The 17,774-nt window shown below is 37.4% G+C and overlaps 1 protein-coding gene and 1 long non-coding RNA gene across 2 annotated transcripts in view; one reads left to right on the top strand and one right to left on the bottom strand.

Moving 5' to 3' along the window:
• Window positions 1-713: 713 nt before the first annotated feature.
• Window positions 714-17,774, bottom strand: part of LOC308687960 (polymeric immunoglobulin receptor-like) — a gene marked incomplete at both ends in the record, with an annotated part of 39,028 nt that continues 21,967 nt past the window's right edge. Inside the window, 4 exons of the mRNA XM_081360779.1 lie at window positions 714-842; window positions 1,006-1,203; window positions 1,302-1,363; window positions 1,563-1,667. Of these exons, the coding sequence (XP_081216905.1) occupies window positions 714-842; window positions 1,006-1,203; window positions 1,302-1,363; window positions 1,563-1,667 (494 nt within the window). The remainder of the gene's footprint in view (window positions 843-1,005; window positions 1,204-1,301; window positions 1,364-1,562; window positions 1,668-17,774) is intronic.
• On the top strand, window positions 5,830-7,182 carry LOC308687697. The gene is made up of 4 exons (XR_014029783.1): window positions 5,830-5,890; window positions 6,365-6,421; window positions 6,886-6,960; window positions 7,051-7,182. It is a non-coding gene; the product is annotated as an uncharacterized lncRNA (long non-coding RNA).

The raw sequence follows: 17,774 nt of genomic DNA, 5'->3' as shown, positions 1-17,774 counted from the left end.
ATAACAGTGTTCCTATAACTACCTGGTGCGAAAGCCCCTCATGATCACCAAGGAAACAGACACTAAGGACACAGGATACATAGAATGAAACAAGAGCCCTTGAAAAGAAATCTACATAAATTTGACCGTACGAGATGGGGGTGGAGAAGGCCCTGATGGAATGGGCAGAGTGGGATGCCTTGATGGAGCCAGAGGGATGAAGACCCTCAGAGCCTTAGGCAGTTGCAGTCCAGGGCAGAGCTGGTGAGGGGCAAGATCTCCCTTGTTCTACAGTCAAGGAAGCCAAGAGGCTGGAGAATGAGGGTGATGCCACTGGACCGGAAGGCCAGGGTTGAGCCGGAGGATTTGAGGACTGAAGTGGAGCTTGGGGCTTGGAGGACCGAGGTGCAGCCAGTGGGAGTGAGGACGCAGGTGGAGCCAGAGGACTGGAGAATCAGGGTGATGCCACTGGACCAGATGGCCAAGGTTGAGCCAGAGGATTTGAGGACTGAGGTGGAGCAGGAGGCTTTGAAGACCAAGGTGGAGCCAGGCGGAGTGTGGATGCAGGGGTACATCCAGGAAGCCAGACAGAACCAGAAAAAGAGGCATAGCTAAGGAACTAGGGGGAACAAGTGAAGGAGGCAGAGCCTGGGAACTGGACGGGACCAACAGAGGAGGCGGTGCTACGAGACTGGACTGCACCAGCGGAAGAGGAAGGGCCAAGAAACAAGAGATTACAACAAGCTGGGTGTGACCCATGAGGAAGGAGAGAGCCCAGGGATGGGAGTCCATTCTAAGGTATCCAGATCAATAAGTGCTTGCTCCGGGATTGACATGGCAGCAGGCTCTGGGGCGTACATGACCTATTAGTATTGGTAATAAAAATATCAAACATAGAAATTTCATACCAAACACTAGGTGATAAAAAAAACATTCAGCTCATTTATATTCTACTGTGGCTTGTCAAGCAGTGAGATAATTGAGAGTAGCGTATTCACTGTAATCCTGATTCTTCCTAAAACTGACACTGTCAGGACAGTCAGATTTCTTGTGGAAATTCACCACTGCGTAATTCAGATCCTCAGCAGATGTGATGCAGCGCTGAGAGTCACCAGTGCCTTTCTCAACTGTAGCGTAAACACAGTTAGAAGAATCAGAGGGGCTTGTGGGTAATTGTTTGTGAGTCTTTTTAATGTCCTCATTATCACAACCAGTGTGAGAAACCTGAGGAGAGACAGATAAATTATTTACAGCTGTGAATATCATCAGGATGGAAGGCATTAGACATTTAATTAAACATTTTATACAGTAACTGGACTCACAACTTCATGTTTCCCTGGTCCAGTCTGAGATGACAAATCACCACCCGCCAAAAACAAGCGTCCTTTAATTAATGACATCATACATCATGTTTTAACAATTATGTCTTTTGTAAATGTTTTTTAAAACATCATCAAATATCTGCATTTTGTATTTGTAGCCAATAGGTGGCGACAGATTCAAATTGGAAAAACAAATCTTTGTTTTAATCTCAGTATAAATGGAGAGTTTCTATATCTAAAGTAGTTAGGAAGGAGTTTTACCTTGAGACTGATACTTCTTACAGAGAAACAGTAATAAGAGTCCAGCGATGATCAGAACCAGAAGAACCAGAACCAGAGGAACGATCAGAGAAGAGCCTGAAAAAACTAGAGATAATAATAAGAGAATCGGATCACTTTGAGCCAAATATTAGATTGTATGTTTATATTTCAGCACAAGGGCACCTGTTGACATGTTAGGAGACACTGATGTGAAGTTAGATGTAGAAGTTTTGAAAACAGAAGCCGATGATGATGATGGTGATGATGTCGTTTTTAGAACATCTGTATCCAAAACATTAATAAAATGGATAGATAACTAAACTGTTTTTCGAAAGGATTTTCTTTTTCTTTCTTTCTTTCTTTCTTTCTTTCTTTCTTTCTTTCTTTCTTTCTTTCTTTCTTTCTTTCTTTCTTTCTTTCTTTCTTTCTTTCTTTCGCCCCAGACACAGATCTTGACATCATGTCTTTTAATGGTTACTGATGTAATTCCCCTACCCATAATTCATGTTTGCTGATGCACAGAAAACACAACCGCAAGCTGTTCATTTAAGTTTGATGAACTTATAAATAAACACATATATTTTCTCATGGTGAATAAAACAAAACAGCACAACCAAAGGATAAAAATGACCATTTTCTTATCCGTACGCACCCTTAACTTCAGTTTTAACTGTGGTGCAAGTGTGGTAAAGTGGACTAACAGAAATACTGAAAACTGCACTAAAATTACAACACTACTACTAAAGTAAAAAGACAATTGTGATACGGTGTTCAAATTGCTGCAACACCAAACTCTGTTGTAACACCAAATAACCACACAAACGTTCACACTTTGTTCAGATGTCCAATTCCTGAGTTCACACACTGCTGTAGCTCATCCCACGAACATGACATGTTTCCCTGATCTATATCTACAACACAATCTATAACAGGGTTTCCCCAAACGGTAGGAAATGAAAATATAAGAATATGAATGTACCAGGACAAAAACATCTGAACATCAACTGATGTTTCAAATGAACCGATTACATTATACATATAAAGAGTGACATGACGAATAAAACTATCACAAACACGTGACCAGTGAATTTGCAGAACAGCACCATAGATCTAAACACTTTTAACTGCAGAGACTGAAGTAATACTGACTGCAGCTCAGATTAGTGAGGACACTTCCTCTTTTGTAACTGTGGTTTGTGAATTTGTTCTATTAGACATCATGTTACTTCTACATTAAAATAATCCTGTGTGCAAATCTACAAGAACAGAATAAACCTGGTTCTTCATTCTATTTCCACATTCAAGCAACATGATGCAAGACACACATCACTGAGAAAATCATCCGTACCTGTAATGCTGATCAGGACTCGTGTGATGAAGATCTTGTGTCCTTGATCAGACTGAACTCCACACCAGTATTCTGAATCTTCTTCAGTCACATGACTGATGCTTCCCGTCAGGAGCTGCTGTTCTCTGTCATCATACAGCCGGATCTTTCCCTCATCCCTCCATCTTCTGCTCTCATTCACAGACGTCTCTTTAGCACAGAGATCAGCTCCAGATCTCCAGCACAGAAACTTCACATCACGAATGTGGGATTGTGGGTATTTGCAGCTGATGTTCACAGATCCTCCTGCAGAAGCTGATAGACTGATGCTCTTCACACAACAATCCTCTGTTTAAGATCCAGATAAAGTGCAGCAATGTTACAATCACCAGATATATTCATGGATTCTGTCAAATAATGCATAAATGACTGAAAGCAGCTCACCCTTCTTAATGTCCAGATTAAACTCAGAGAAGAAACTGTAATCTTCAGAAACTTTGACTATAATCTTATATTCTCCAGAGTCATTCTCATTCAGATCTCTGATAAACAGAAGTAAGAGTCCTGCAGATCCGTCATCATAAATGGAGAATCGTCTGTCATGTTTCCATTCTGCTGTTCTGTTAGTGTTTATTACAGTAAAACACTGATCTGCAGTTTTACAGACGTCTATCACAGGATTCTCTTCTTGAATCTCATATTTGAAGTTTATAATGACGTTTCCTCCTGAATATCCTCTTACAGTCCTGATTTGTTGACCTGTTAAAAACAAACCCAGTATTATTGTTTAAAAAATCAAGTCAGTAATGATATTTCATCTTAATTTAATAACAAACACATCTGTTATGCGTTTCACATGTGAACGTCAGTAATTACGTCAGTGTTGAGTATCTTGATGTTGTGGAGATCATCATGGGTCTCAGTTACTCACCTGTTAAAACCTTCAGATTCACTTCAGTGTAGGAATCTTTAATTGCATATATATCAACTGCACAGTAGTACGTCCCAGAATCCTCTTCTCTCAGATCTCTGATGGTCACAGTGAAGACTGATGATCTTGTGTCGTCATACAGAGAGAATCTTCCAGCATCAAACCATTTATCTTTAATATCAGTCTTGATTTGGTCTGTGCACTTTGACCCCTGTCCTTTACAAAAATACTTTTTATTCTCTGTATATCCTTTATCATATCTGCATGTGATGTTGACTTCTCCTCCTGAATATCCTGTCACACTCATGGAGCTCACGACACCTACAACAAACCAGCATTAAAACACTTTAAAGGGGTGGTTGAATATGATTTCACTTTTCTAACTTGAGTTAGTGTGTAATGATAAACAACATCTACAAAGTTACGATGCTCAACGTTCAAAGAAAAGGGAGATATTTTATTTTAAAGAAATCGCTTTTTAAGGACTAAAACAAACGGCTGGTAGGAACTACACAACACAGAATTTACATAAACCCCGCCCTGGAAAATGATTTATAGATTATCAAGACAGAATATGCTAATTAATGACTAGAAGATAACTACACATAAACTATCTTAATCCACCAACTAACCATTCAGAAACGTCCTGTTGCTTCTACATGTTGTCACTTCTTCTTGAGTCTCTCCATCATTAGCCGCGTTTCCATTACAGATTTGCGCAAATGTTTTGCGCTATTATCTAAATATCGATAAAAAACTATTGCGAAATGACGGCGTTTCCATTAACCGATGTTATGCGACTAAAACGTCCTTTTTTCTCTCGCGATATAAGTCATTCCAAAAATCACGGCAACTGACGTTGGTTTATAACATATCACAGCCAACGCATTAGACATTATTATTATTAATGGAAGGAGTACGTGGCGTGTTATCCAAGCATCAGGGAAAGACCTTATAATGCGAACGACACATGGAGTTTCTGGGTGTTTCGCCCTCATTTCTGCTCCGAGGTTTTGATTGTGGCATTTCTTTGAGATTTAGAATCCAGTATTCCTACACTGTAAAAACTAAAGGAGCCTCAAGTATCCTGTTGGATACTCAAGGAACTTCAAAATGTAATTTTGGTGCCTCAAAGCTCTTTTTCCTATAGTAGGGTTACTGGAGGAGCATTGACAATCTTTGAGGTTCTTGCTGGAACTTATGGGATCCTTTAAGCACTTTGTATTTACTTCAGAGGTTCTGGAGTCACCTTTTCATTACCATGAGACCTCGAAGTGCTTTGGGGGAAAATAGAGGAACTTAAATGCGATAAAAGGGTTATTGGAAGATCTTTTAACATTTAAGTGGTTCCTGGAAGATCTCTTATGTTAAAGCCAGCATCTAGAGGAACCCAATGGTTCAGTGAGGCCCGAATTAGATTATTATTCTATTATTATTATTATTATCCTATTATTATTATTATTATTATTATTATTATTATTATTATTATTATAGGCTACTTAAGTTTGATTCAGAATACATACCCTCGTGAAAAAGACGTACTATTAAATGTATTAAAAATGTACTTGAGTGTGTTTTTAGTAGACCTACAATACAAATATAGCCTACTTTAATGCATTTTTATTATTATTATTATTATAGGCAAGTTTGATTCAGTATACATACCCAGGTGAAAAAGATGTACTATTAAATGTATTAAAAATGTACTTGAGTGTGTTTTTAGTAGACCTACAATACAAATATACTTTAATGCATTTTTAATACATTTAACAGTAACTATAGTCTTTTTCACTTGGGTAGCTTACATATATTTAGTATAGGCCTATTTTATTAAGTCATTTAAACCTTAAACAACAACACTAAATAATAATAATATTATATGAAGAAGAAGAAGCAGGAGGAGAAAAGTATTATTCTGTCACGAAACTGCTGCTAGCCTATTCCTCTGCTGTCGTCGCTTCAGTGATGCTCGCGCTGCTCGCGCGCAACAAAGCTCAGCTGATCGTCATCAGGAAAGTAACGGCTCTCCTCATCAAAGCTTCCGCCGTTTATTCGGCTCTCCATTACAAGGTTTGTAAACTCGCCAAATAAATATAAATACAGAGTCTACTCACTATATATTTAAACACACATATATCTAAACTAAATTTATTATACATTACTACGTTTTTACAGTGTTTACCACTCGTTTATTGCACAGTATCTGGTATGAAGGTTTTAGCCGCGATGCTAACTAACGTTACGTTGATCTAATGAACAAATGGAAATGATTGACTTATTGTCTTAGATTGATTTAGTCATTCAATTCAACATATTTTGTACAACTGTGTCTTCAAATTGCTGATATAGCCTAACTAATTTAGAAAATTCTCTGATTCTTGGCGTTTGTTATGAATAACAAAAACAGGTTATAGTTTGCTCTGTTTTTGTTTAGCCTAACTTTACTACAGGTGCCCTCATTCTCTCAAATACCATTTTAAAGCCATTTACTGGTCAATAAATATTATGTTGTGAATAATCAGCTTTGTTCTTTTGTTTCCCCAGAACAACCATTACATTTCTAAAATAATCTGAACATTTCAGTGGCAACATTGAATTACAGTAAGTTACCTGCACCACATGCAAGTACTTTATTACTATGAACTTTCTCTGTGTGAAAGTGTATTGTTTGACTGTGTACTTGTGTTTTTTAATCAGTTACTCTCTGAAAATCTTTTCTCATGATCTCAAATCTCATTCATGTTACTCAGAAAAATAATATCACAGGTTTGATTCACAAAAAATGCTATAGACATTTTAACTCTGAATTATAACTTCAAGTTTAGTCTTTTTCAACAAAAAAATAAATAAATAGGAAAAAGCAATTAGGCTTCAGAAGACTTGCAACACAACCCATAACACATGAGTTGTGAACTCATTGATTATTTTTAGGATCTTTTCTGGGACATTTTTGGAGCTTAACCATTTTTACATAAATTGTTGCATTGAATTGAACTAGACAAGTGTGCATAAGAATGGTTTCATGAATGATTTACACAATTGTTTTCTGCTTGTGTTTCATGCAGTGTCAGCGATCGGTGACTGGGGTTGCATTATGCCTGAGATCTGCTTTTGGGTTCCACAGACAGAAAGTCAAACAGGTTTGGAACGTCACAAGGCTGAGGAAATTATTTAAATTTCACAACTATCACTTTAATAACATTACTAACAGTAAATTTTGTACTTTGCAGGGATCTCGGTAAGCTGAAATACAAGTTTGATCAAGAATAAAAATCCTCCTGTAGACCTGAAAATCATCGAAGTGCCTGGACCATCCACCAGAAAAGAGGAAAAACACGGAAAACGATGCTGTACCTTTTCACTTTTCTAACTCTTTAAGTACCTCACACCAACTTGGTCCCATAGTGACATTTATGACCACAAACGAAATTGCTGATCGTGTGAATTCATATTGAAATGACTGAATTCACCAGTGAACATTCACAGAACAACAGATAATTTTACTGCACCTTAACTCTGTTTCGGGTCGAAGCCTCTACTACTTCCTCTATCTTGTTTCATGAGAATACTCAACAACCATTTATGAATACTGTTGATTCAAGTCACACATTTAAGCTTTTCAAAAGCCATAGTGTACATTACAGTCTCCAGTCTAACGGCATCCCAGACTTAAACATTTTATGATTCAAAATAGCTGAATAACTAACCATCAGAGATTTCAGTATAGAGATAAAGGTTACAGCACAATTAGTGTATATTAGCACTGTTTGTTTGTTTTTGGCATCTGATAGAGCTTTTGGACTTGGAAACAGTGATGTCAGACTAACCATCGGACTGAAACACAAATGTTTTAAAGTTAAGTATGATGGACATTTTTAATTAGTTCAAATGTAGTTTTTTTACATTGATTTATTTCGTGGAACATTATGTGTTTCCATGCATTTTGTTGAGATGTCTTTTCTTGTTTATCTATTGTATATACATGGTTGATTATTCATGTTGCTTATGTATTATACTATTTTTTTGTGTAGTCATTAATATTAATCTGTAGTTAGCTTTTTTCCCCATGTGCATGGAAGTGTATGTATAAACATGAATATCAAATATGTAATAAACAATTCTTATTTTGTATTTGGTTCAATTTGTTTATTATAATAGAAGTCAAAGGTAACCATAGTAACAACATGAAATTAAATATTAAAAAAAAAATGAAATTTGGTTCCTGGAGGCACCCAAAGTGGTTCCACACAGTGCCTAATATCAGAGTTCCTCAGGAAACCTGTGTGGTTCCTCAGAGAACCGCCCCTTTTTAAAGGGTGCCTAGAGGATCTACAGACGGTTCCGCCGGTGTGGCGAAGTGAAGAACCCCAAAAGGTTCCTCCAGGCACCTTTTATTTTTACAGTGTATAGTCTAATTATTATTTTTTTTTAATGAATTTAATAAAGAACTCTGTCTCGTATTCTGTCCAAACGATCCATGTAGGCTATTTTGTGTCCATTCGTTTTTCCTTTTTTAACCCGTAGTTGAAAAACGAAAAATGAACGGTTGTTGTCTTTTTAAAACGCAAAGTTGAACACCAAAATTTTAATTTGAACTGGCTACACCAACTGCTGCGCAAAAAAAAAGTAAATATCGAAGAATTTTCAGATTTTTGTTTAGGACTTTTTGCCCCTTTATTAAACATTTAAAATAGTCACAAATTAATATGGAAAACATCTCGATTTTACTGGTTTTCTAAGGCCAAATTAGAACCTGGAATTGATGTTTTCCCGCAGTGCTGAATGAGAAGAGCCATTAATATTATTAATAAACTATTGTTTTGGCTAAAATCACATCTCCATCTCCGCTGTTAAGCAGATGCGCTTTAGAGAGAAATGCACCTTTCATACGAATTACAAAATCAGAAGGTATTAGCTTTCGATTCGAATTTGTTTGTTTTAAAGTGGACATTTCAAGCTTTATCCTATATTTTGTTTCAGTTCTCGCGCCCCAGTTTACGGAGATCATGAAAGTGCGTCTGATTGTTTTCTTTTACTTTACAAAAGCACAACGTTTTATTTTGTTATTGTGAGTTTACACAAATAAAAGTAGTTGAGAATAATGTATTATTATTTTCTGTATGGCCAGAAATGATAGAGTATTTTTTAAGTTGTTTCCACTGTTGATAGGAAAATGCAAGTGTTCACGCCCGCGCCTCTGTGCCATGCAGTGCGCGCTCCTCACGCTTTGTTCTTTTTTTGCATAAAAGCGTCTTCTAAATATAGCCTATTAAATGTTAAAATAAAATAATATAAAATAATTATTAGGCCTATTTGCGTAGCTATACATGGACCTCAAACACACCGCGTCTTCTAAGTCAGGTGACTGTAAATGCGCAAAAACTGTTTCCATTGCAGTTTTGCGAAATATTCCTTTTTCGAATTGCCTGAAAAACCACCTCATGAGAGCGTAAAAACTTTTTTGCGATAAACGGGAGTTTTTGCGAAATTGACGTGTTTCCATTGAGCGTATTTTTAATTCGCAATTTCAATTTGCGCAATTTGAAGGGTAATGGAAACGCGGCTATTGTCAGACTCCGGTTTGAACATAAAAGGCTAAAAGTGTTTGAAATGTTCAGTGTATGTGTGTGTGAGGTAAAGGGACACGAGCTCTTGAAGCTCCGCCCCCTGTGCCGGGAGCAGCAGCTCATTTGCATTTAAAGGAACAGACACAAAATTTTTACATGCTATATAAAAATATCTGTGGGGTATTTTTGAGCTAAGACTTCACACACACACTCTGGGGACATCAGAGACTTATTTTACATCTTTTGAAAAGTGCATTATACCACCCCTTTAAAATACAGAGAAATTAGATTTCTTCAACAGTCAATAAAACAGCATGAACTGAAGTAAAAGACTGAAAAGACCAAATCTGTGCTATCTTTAGTGATTTAATGAGTGTCACACTCATGGAGATTGACACCTCACGACACCTACAACAAACCTTGAACTTGAGTTCAGATTCTTACCAGGAATCATCAGCAGAGTGAAAGTCCAGATGATCTTCATTCTTCTCTCTTATTAAATGATCTTCTCTGTTGTTAGTAGATTCAGTTCTTCTGAAGCTCTCGATGTGTGTTTAGAAGAGTTTTGAGTGTTTCTTTCCTGGTTACATGTTTAACATGAAGAGCTGAACGTGACAGAGACGCCCACTTCCCCTGAGAGAGAGAGAGAGAGAGAGAGAGAGAGACAGAGAGAGAGAGAGAGAGAGAGAGAGAGAGAGAGAGAAGAGAGAGACAGAGAGAGAGAAACAGAGAGGAGAGAGGAGAGAGAGACATAGATACAGAGAGAAGAGAGAGAGACAGAGAGAGAGGAGAGAGAGACAGAGAGGAGAGAGAGAGAGAGAGAGAGAAGAGAGAGAGAGCAGAGAGAGACAGAGAGAGAAGAGAGAGAGAGAGAGACAGAGAGGAGAGATAGAGAGAGAGATAGAGAGAGAAGAGAGAGACAGAGAGAGACAGAGAGGAGAGAAAGAGAGAGAGAGAGAGAGGGGGAAGAGAGAGAGAGAGAGAAGTTAATAAAACGGGAAGTGAAAGTAAGACACTGATGGACACACACACAAACAGCAGCGGTTCACACAGTCTCCTATAAATCCATGTTTCTGATTGATTAATTATCATACTGTATATTACCAGTGAAAATAACAATTACACTTTAAGATTGGATTTTTAATAATCATGCAAACATTATTAACGTGGACAAAAATTTAAGACTCAACACACTTCTTTTATGTCTTTAAGTTAAATATAATATCATCAAATATGATTTAAATGAATTCACATTCATAAAACTCACCGTCTGTTGTGTTTTCCAGCGTATCTTTGTTTGAATGACTCTTTTAGCGTCTCCTTCAGTGAATCTGATCTCCACATATGAAACACATCAGATAAAACCTGCTGGAAACCACAAACCATGAAAGAGTGACACTCTTTTCACTGAATCTGAAGTGGCATCAAATTTGAAATGAGCTCATTTAGTGGATACAAGTGTAAAATATCTTCAAACATTTTCTATGCTATCTATGGTCTATTGTGAATAAAATATTGGCTCATGTGATTTGAAAGTCTTTTAGTTTTCATTTTCTTCAAATTTAAAAAAAACGTCCCAACTTTTCTGTAATTCGGGATGTACATGAACTCTCAGTCAACCTACAAGCAGATTCAATGCAAACAATTAAAATTAAACAATTCAAAGTAAAAGCTTAACATAAAGTCAAGTGAAAATGTTAAAAATGTAAGATATACATACAACCACCATAATTGATACATCAGGAAGTTTACATGTTGAGGTACCGAGTCTCTCAGACCCGTGTAAGAAGGCAAACGCTTTCTAATCTGAACATCTGCAGTGTTTGTTCTCTGTCTCTCCTCAGATCATCAGAGGATCATCGGCTGACGTCTGAGTCTGATTGATGCTTCTGTCACTTTAACAGGCAGTTCTGGATTCAGCACCACGGACAGCAGCTGTCAATCAAACTTCAGCATCACTGATGACAGATTAACTACACACACTGGACAAAGAGGGAATGCTGAGAAATGTTTTTATCTGCTTCTCTTATTTTAATCTTAAAACATCAGCACGAGCGATGAGTCCATGTAATTATAAAGCTGCCCATTATTTGAAAACCCTCATTCCTCCAGATTCACTCTTTCGTGTTAAACACACAGGAGGCACATAAATCAGTGTAATATATAATCAATTAAAGTCATATTAATTAGAGCCGACCCACCCTGTCAGCTATCATAACACTACACAATGCTCATTTCAATAAAACCCAAGACATTTAACAGAACATTACCTTTGCCACTAGATGGAGCCGAAGGTTTAAATGACTCATCTGATGAACAGGACGAACAGGAAACTACAAACACAAACTCTAAAGAGATTCAAAGAGACTTAATTCATTTAATACCTAGATTAATAAAATACTAATCAAATAATAAAGCTAATAAAACAAATAATAAAAAAAAAAAAAACTCTTTACCAGAGAATAAATCCAGCAGGGAAAAATTACATTTGAACACAAATACATTTTATAGCACACACTGAGCTTGTGCTTCCCTTTGATACTGTCACATCCACAGTCATTCCACATTCAACAGAAGCATTTGTGATATCTATATTTCAATAAACCCGAATACAAATATTTTTGATAATATTACACAAATTCACAGGATCTCTTTAAGGAGTGTAAAGTGTGTGTCCATCGTTTCTACAGAGACCATTTCCTTTTTTTATGACATACACAAGAGCCTGAAGCGCATCTCGGTTCGAGTAAAATAATATAAAGAGCAAGAGCCAAAGAAAACCACAAGAGAAACCGTTTCTCTTCAGCTCACTGACCACATATATCCTGCAAAACCTTACAAACACATTTCAGCACAGCAAACCAACTCACACTCTCTCTAGATCATGTAGAATCTAGTTTGATCTATTAGATAATAGACATTTTGAAGTTTAAGAGTAATGTGTTGAACTCAATATGCATAAAGTATTTTTATGATGTAAAAACATGATTCACCGTGAACGTGGTTTCCACTCTTTCAACATTTATAGGATGTTTACAGATATTCTGTCATTGATTTGTGGCTCATTGTATTTATTTAATTTGATCAGTTTTTAAAAGTACCATTTTTAAACCACACATGGATCATTTGTAAATCATAAATGTTTTTCAGCTTTTTCCTCATTAAACACAGTAAATGTTGAAGGTGAATTACTGTCAGCTCTTTATTGTCTTCTGTTCATCTTCTGTCTCTTGTTCAGTCTCATGTGTCTCTCTGTGGGTTTCCTGAATATGTCAGTTTGTTCATAGAAAAATAACTATAATTAGAGTTAGTGGAACCTTCACCTGTTCTCTGTGGCTTTGAGATGGACGGAAAATGGCCTGTTCATCACGCAAACACAAACACCACAGAGTTCATGAAACAGCTCATGACAAAACATGTTGTTAATTTTTTTTTAATTTTATTTTAAAATCAAGGCCTTGTCGACCAAACTGTTAGTCTAAAAATCACACATTCACAGATGTAAAGCCATCAGAGGGGATTGTGGGAAGGTGAGTAGAGGAATAAAGTGGATCTACTCATGAATCTGCTCAAGAATATGCGATCTGAGAATAAAAAGAGAAAAACATGATGTGCAGAATGAAACTTACAAATGAAACACAAGAACTTCAGTGAATGAAGACTCAGACTCACTGTTTCACTGTGTCTCGTCCGATGCTGAGATCATCCGCAGATCTCAACACAACGTCAGCAATGAACAACAGTGAGATGCATCTGACATCTGACTGTGTGTGTGTGTGTGTGCGCGTGTGTGTGTGAAGGACAGCATCACCTCATCTCAATAAACACTCAGTCACAGTGAATCCTCCAATCAGCAGCAGAGTCAAACACAAAGAAATAATGTTGATCAAAGAGAAATCTGAAAATGGAAACGGAGGTGTAATCACATGTATGAAAAAAAAAAAAATTATAATAATTATAATAATATATAGAGTATATATAGAATAAGAATGAAGCATTCATGGCGAATATGTAACCGGTCCTACTCAACCCATTTGAGTAGGACACTAAGAACTGCACTCTCTAGTGTCAGTCGCTTGTGCGCCTCTTGAGATCAGGGGAGTGAGGTTTAGATGGACAGCTTTTATTAACTGGCCTAGCATCCTCTGAACGGTTCTGAGAGGGATAAGGGCTCCTGCTCTGAACGAAATGACGAGCCGCTGAACAGTCTAAGCGCGCTCGTGGGTTAGCCACGGCCTCATTCTGGGCTGAGTCTAGAAGCGCTTCAAGGAAAGAGATTTTCTGTCAGGGTGATAATAATAAATAATAATAATTCGTTACATTTATATAGAGCTTTATCTGAGACCTCAAAGCGCTTTACATAGAAGGGGGGAATCTCCTCAACCACCACTGATGTGCAGCATCCACTTGGATGATGCGACAGCAGCCATATTGTGCCAGAGCGCCCACCACACACCAGCTTATTGGTGGAGAGAGACAGTGATGAAGCCAATCAGTATATGGGGATGATTAGGAGGCCATGATGGACAGAGGCCAAGGTGCAAATTTGGCCAGGATGCCGGGGTTACACCCCTACTCTTTTTCGAAGGGCATCCTGGGATTTTTAATGACCAGAGAGAGTCAGGACCTCAGATCTCTTGATCTCTTGGCTGGATTGAGTCTGAGTCCTAGGCATTTCAAATGGCTGAGGACCACAGATTCCTTCCTTCACAGATTCTTCCTCCAACTGGGCCAAGATGAGCCAGGATGCGCATATCCCTTCTGTCTCAGGGGGAAAGATGCTGAATCCATGTATAATATATTCGCAGGATAGCCAAATTGGAGACGTTGAAGTCAGCTGAAGCACACGCTGATCAAAGTCTGCTGGTCGCTGCTCTGCTTGATTGCAGGAGAGCACTCGTTCCGCTGCCTGACTTCTTCAACGGCGAGAAGGCTTCTTTCAAGAATCAACAAGGTTGACGAGCAGCTGAAGTTCAGTGAAGCTCTCAGTATAGTGAGACACATTCACTCCACATCTGTATGTTCCTGCATCTGCAGCTTTCAGCTCTCTAAAAAACACCATCAAGACTCCTGCTCTGGTGTCGTCATATAAAGAAACATCTCCAATCTCCATCCATTCATCCTGAACTCCTGGGTTCTTCCTCTCTGAACATCCATCTGATTCTTTACAGAAGTATTTTGGCTTGGTTTTGTGTTGAGGATGTTCACACTTGATCATCATACGACCTCCTGAGTGGCCAGTTGCTCTAGACACGCCCACTTTAGCTGCCAATCACAAATATCTGACTGAATCAGTCTTCATCGAATGCAACATCTAGCAAATACTGAATACGAAAATACTGATATATCAACTTAGATGACACTGGGAGTTTGTTCTACTCACTCATAATGTGCAGATTAACTTTAGCACTAATGGAGTAGAAGAGTCGGTTGATCCAAACTCCACATAAATAAACTCCTCCATCATCTGGAGTCACATCAGTAATTCTCACGGTGAAGAAGTTTATATGTCTGTCATCAGAAATACTAAATCTTCCTTCCTTATTCAATGTGTCAGTGGCGTGTATCAACTTTTCAATGGAGTTTTGTCGTTCTTTGAATATGGCTTTTGCATCATTAATATGATTATGTGAATATTCACAGCTGAAGGTTGCAGTTTCTCCACCATTTGCCAAAACTGTCTTTGACCCTTTACAACATGAATCTGTAATTTAATAATCTCATGAATCACATAATAAAGAAATAAACTCCACAATTATCCATACATTTAAAATGAGGATTTTCATTACACACTTGAATTACTTACCTTTTTTCACATTCAAAGTTAGATCTATATACCATTTGTCAAGAACCCTGATTCTGTATTTTCCAGTATCCTTTGTGTTCAATTCTATGATAAATATCATGAGGTTTCCATATTTGTTGCTAAAAAGAATAAATCTTCCTTCACTAGTCCATTCATTGTGTTTCTTGTAATTTATTATGGTTCTCCATGGGTCATGTTTAACCATGTATTTAGCGGAGTCACTGAACCAAAGTTTCCCAGAATCAACAAGAAGACTTCCTCCAGAATATCCAGTGACACTGACGCATCTCACTGCACCTGTCAATCAGATTGATACTGTGATCAGAAACCTCATGAACAGAAAACAGCATCATTACTGCAGTGATGAAAGAGAAAAGCTCTGACCTGAGATCAGGGAGAAAGTGAAGAAGATGAGGAGGATCTTCATTGTGAGTTGAGTTCAGTCTTCTTTATGCTGAATGTTCTCTGTGCGCAAGAGGGCTGTTAGTAGGGGATTTTATAGTTTGACATCATATAGACAGTTCTCCTTTGACTCTGTGCTAAACTGAGAAAGAGCGCCATCTGGCTGAAGTTACAGTAGCTGATTTTGATGTGTGTCTTGTTTTTATGCAGAAATTATAATGAATGTAAGAAACTTCAACATGTCAGATAGATTTTTGCTTGTATTGTGTGTCAGTAAAAACATTTTATGACAGATTTGGGCCATTTCTTTGTCTAAAAGTATGAATACCAGCAACGAATTAAACCTTTGAGAGGCCTCATGACGAAGACTAGACTAGAATCTAAAAGACTAGAAATGGAGAGTGACATCTAGTGGACAATCGCGCAAGCAGCAGCAGTTCTCATGTTAACCACACAAGCACTAATTCAATTTAATTCACATTTATTTGTATAGCGCTTTTAACAATATCTATTGTTTCAAAGCAGCTATACAGAAGATCTATGCCTACATTTTAATTTAGAATGATCTGTTATTTACATTTTTTTTCATTTGGCAGACGCTTTTATCCAAAGCGACTTACAAATGAGAACAATAGCAGTTAAACTAGGACATCAATATGCAAGTGCTATGACCCTTCTCAGTTTAATCTAACGCAGTACAAGTAATTATTATTTTTATTATTTTAATAATACATAGAATAGAAGAGAAATTCAATTCAATTCAATTCAAATTTATTTGTATAGCGATTTTCACAATACATATTGTTTCAAAGCAGCTTTACAGAAAGTGCATTTCAGAAATGTACATAGAGAAATACAGTTAGTTAATCATGTATTGATTTAGGGCATAAACATATCGCCAGCGTCGAGTCTTCTCTTCACAGGCGCCGAGTCGTCTCTGCACGGGTGTTGGAGAATCTGTAGTTTCCATGAGAGGCTGGATACAAACTGGAGCTGACGATCTGTATTTACCTCGGGACTAGCGTCCCGAGATAACAACAGAAAAGCATATGGGAAATAATTAGCGTAGCTGCTGTTCGCAATATTAAAGCATTCAATCTGATTCAACTGTAGTATAAAAGGTAAGTATTATGTGAATGCTTGGCTAAAGAGATGCGTCTTTAATCTAGTTTTAAACTGGGACAGCGAGTCTGAGCCTCGAACAATATCAGGAAGGCCATTCCAGAGTTTAGGAGCTAAATGTGAAAATGCCCTCCCTCCTTTAGTGGACTTAGATATCCTAGGAATGACCAGAAGCCTCAAATTTAGTGGTCTTAAAGAGCACAATGGATTGTAGGGCGATAGAAGATCCGTTAAATACACGGGAGCTAAACCATTTAGGGCTTTATAGGTCAGTAGTAATACTTTGTAATTGATACGGAACTTTATAGGTAACCAATGTAGAGACGACAGAATTGGTGTTATATGATCGTATTTTCTTGATCTAGTAAGAACTCTAGCGGCTGCATTTTGGACTAACTGTAGCTTGTTTATTGAGGATGCAGGACAACCGGCTAATAAAGCATTACAGTAATCTAGTCTCGAGGTCATGAATGCATGAACTAACTTTTCTGCATCAGAAACAGATAGCATATTACGTAGCTTAGCAATGTTTCTAAGGTGGAAAAAGGCTGTTCTTGTAACATATGAAATATGATTTTCAAAAGACAAGTTGCGGTCTAATATAACACCCAGGTCTTTTACTGTAGAGGATAAAGTAACAGGACACCCTACTATGTTAAAGTTGTATTGTAAGAGATTTTGTGGGCAGTTTTTTGGACTAATAAGTAATACCTCCGTTTTATCTGAATTTAATAGCAGAAAATTACATGTCATCCAGTATTTTGTATCTTTAACACACTCTGTTAATTTAGATAATTTATTGTTTTCATCTGGTCGTGATGAAATATATAATTGAGTGTCATCAGCATAAAAGTGGAAATTAATTCCATGTTTTCTTATAATATTACCAAGTGGCAACATATATATTGAGAATAGCAGAGGGCCTTACACAGATCCGTAGTTTACTGAAGTTATCTTCGATTTTTCCCCATCTACCTAGACAAAATGGTAACGGTCTGATAAGTACGATCTAAACCAGTTTAATGCCTGTCCCTGAACACCAGTGTAGTTTTGTAGT

This window comes from Scardinius erythrophthalmus (assembly GCF_964197995.2).
Source record: "Scardinius erythrophthalmus genome assembly, chromosome: 3".
Classification (NCBI taxonomy): Eukaryota; Metazoa; Chordata; class Actinopteri; order Cypriniformes; family Leuciscidae; genus Scardinius; species Scardinius erythrophthalmus.
This window is presented reverse-complemented; position numbering and strand designations above follow the sequence as displayed.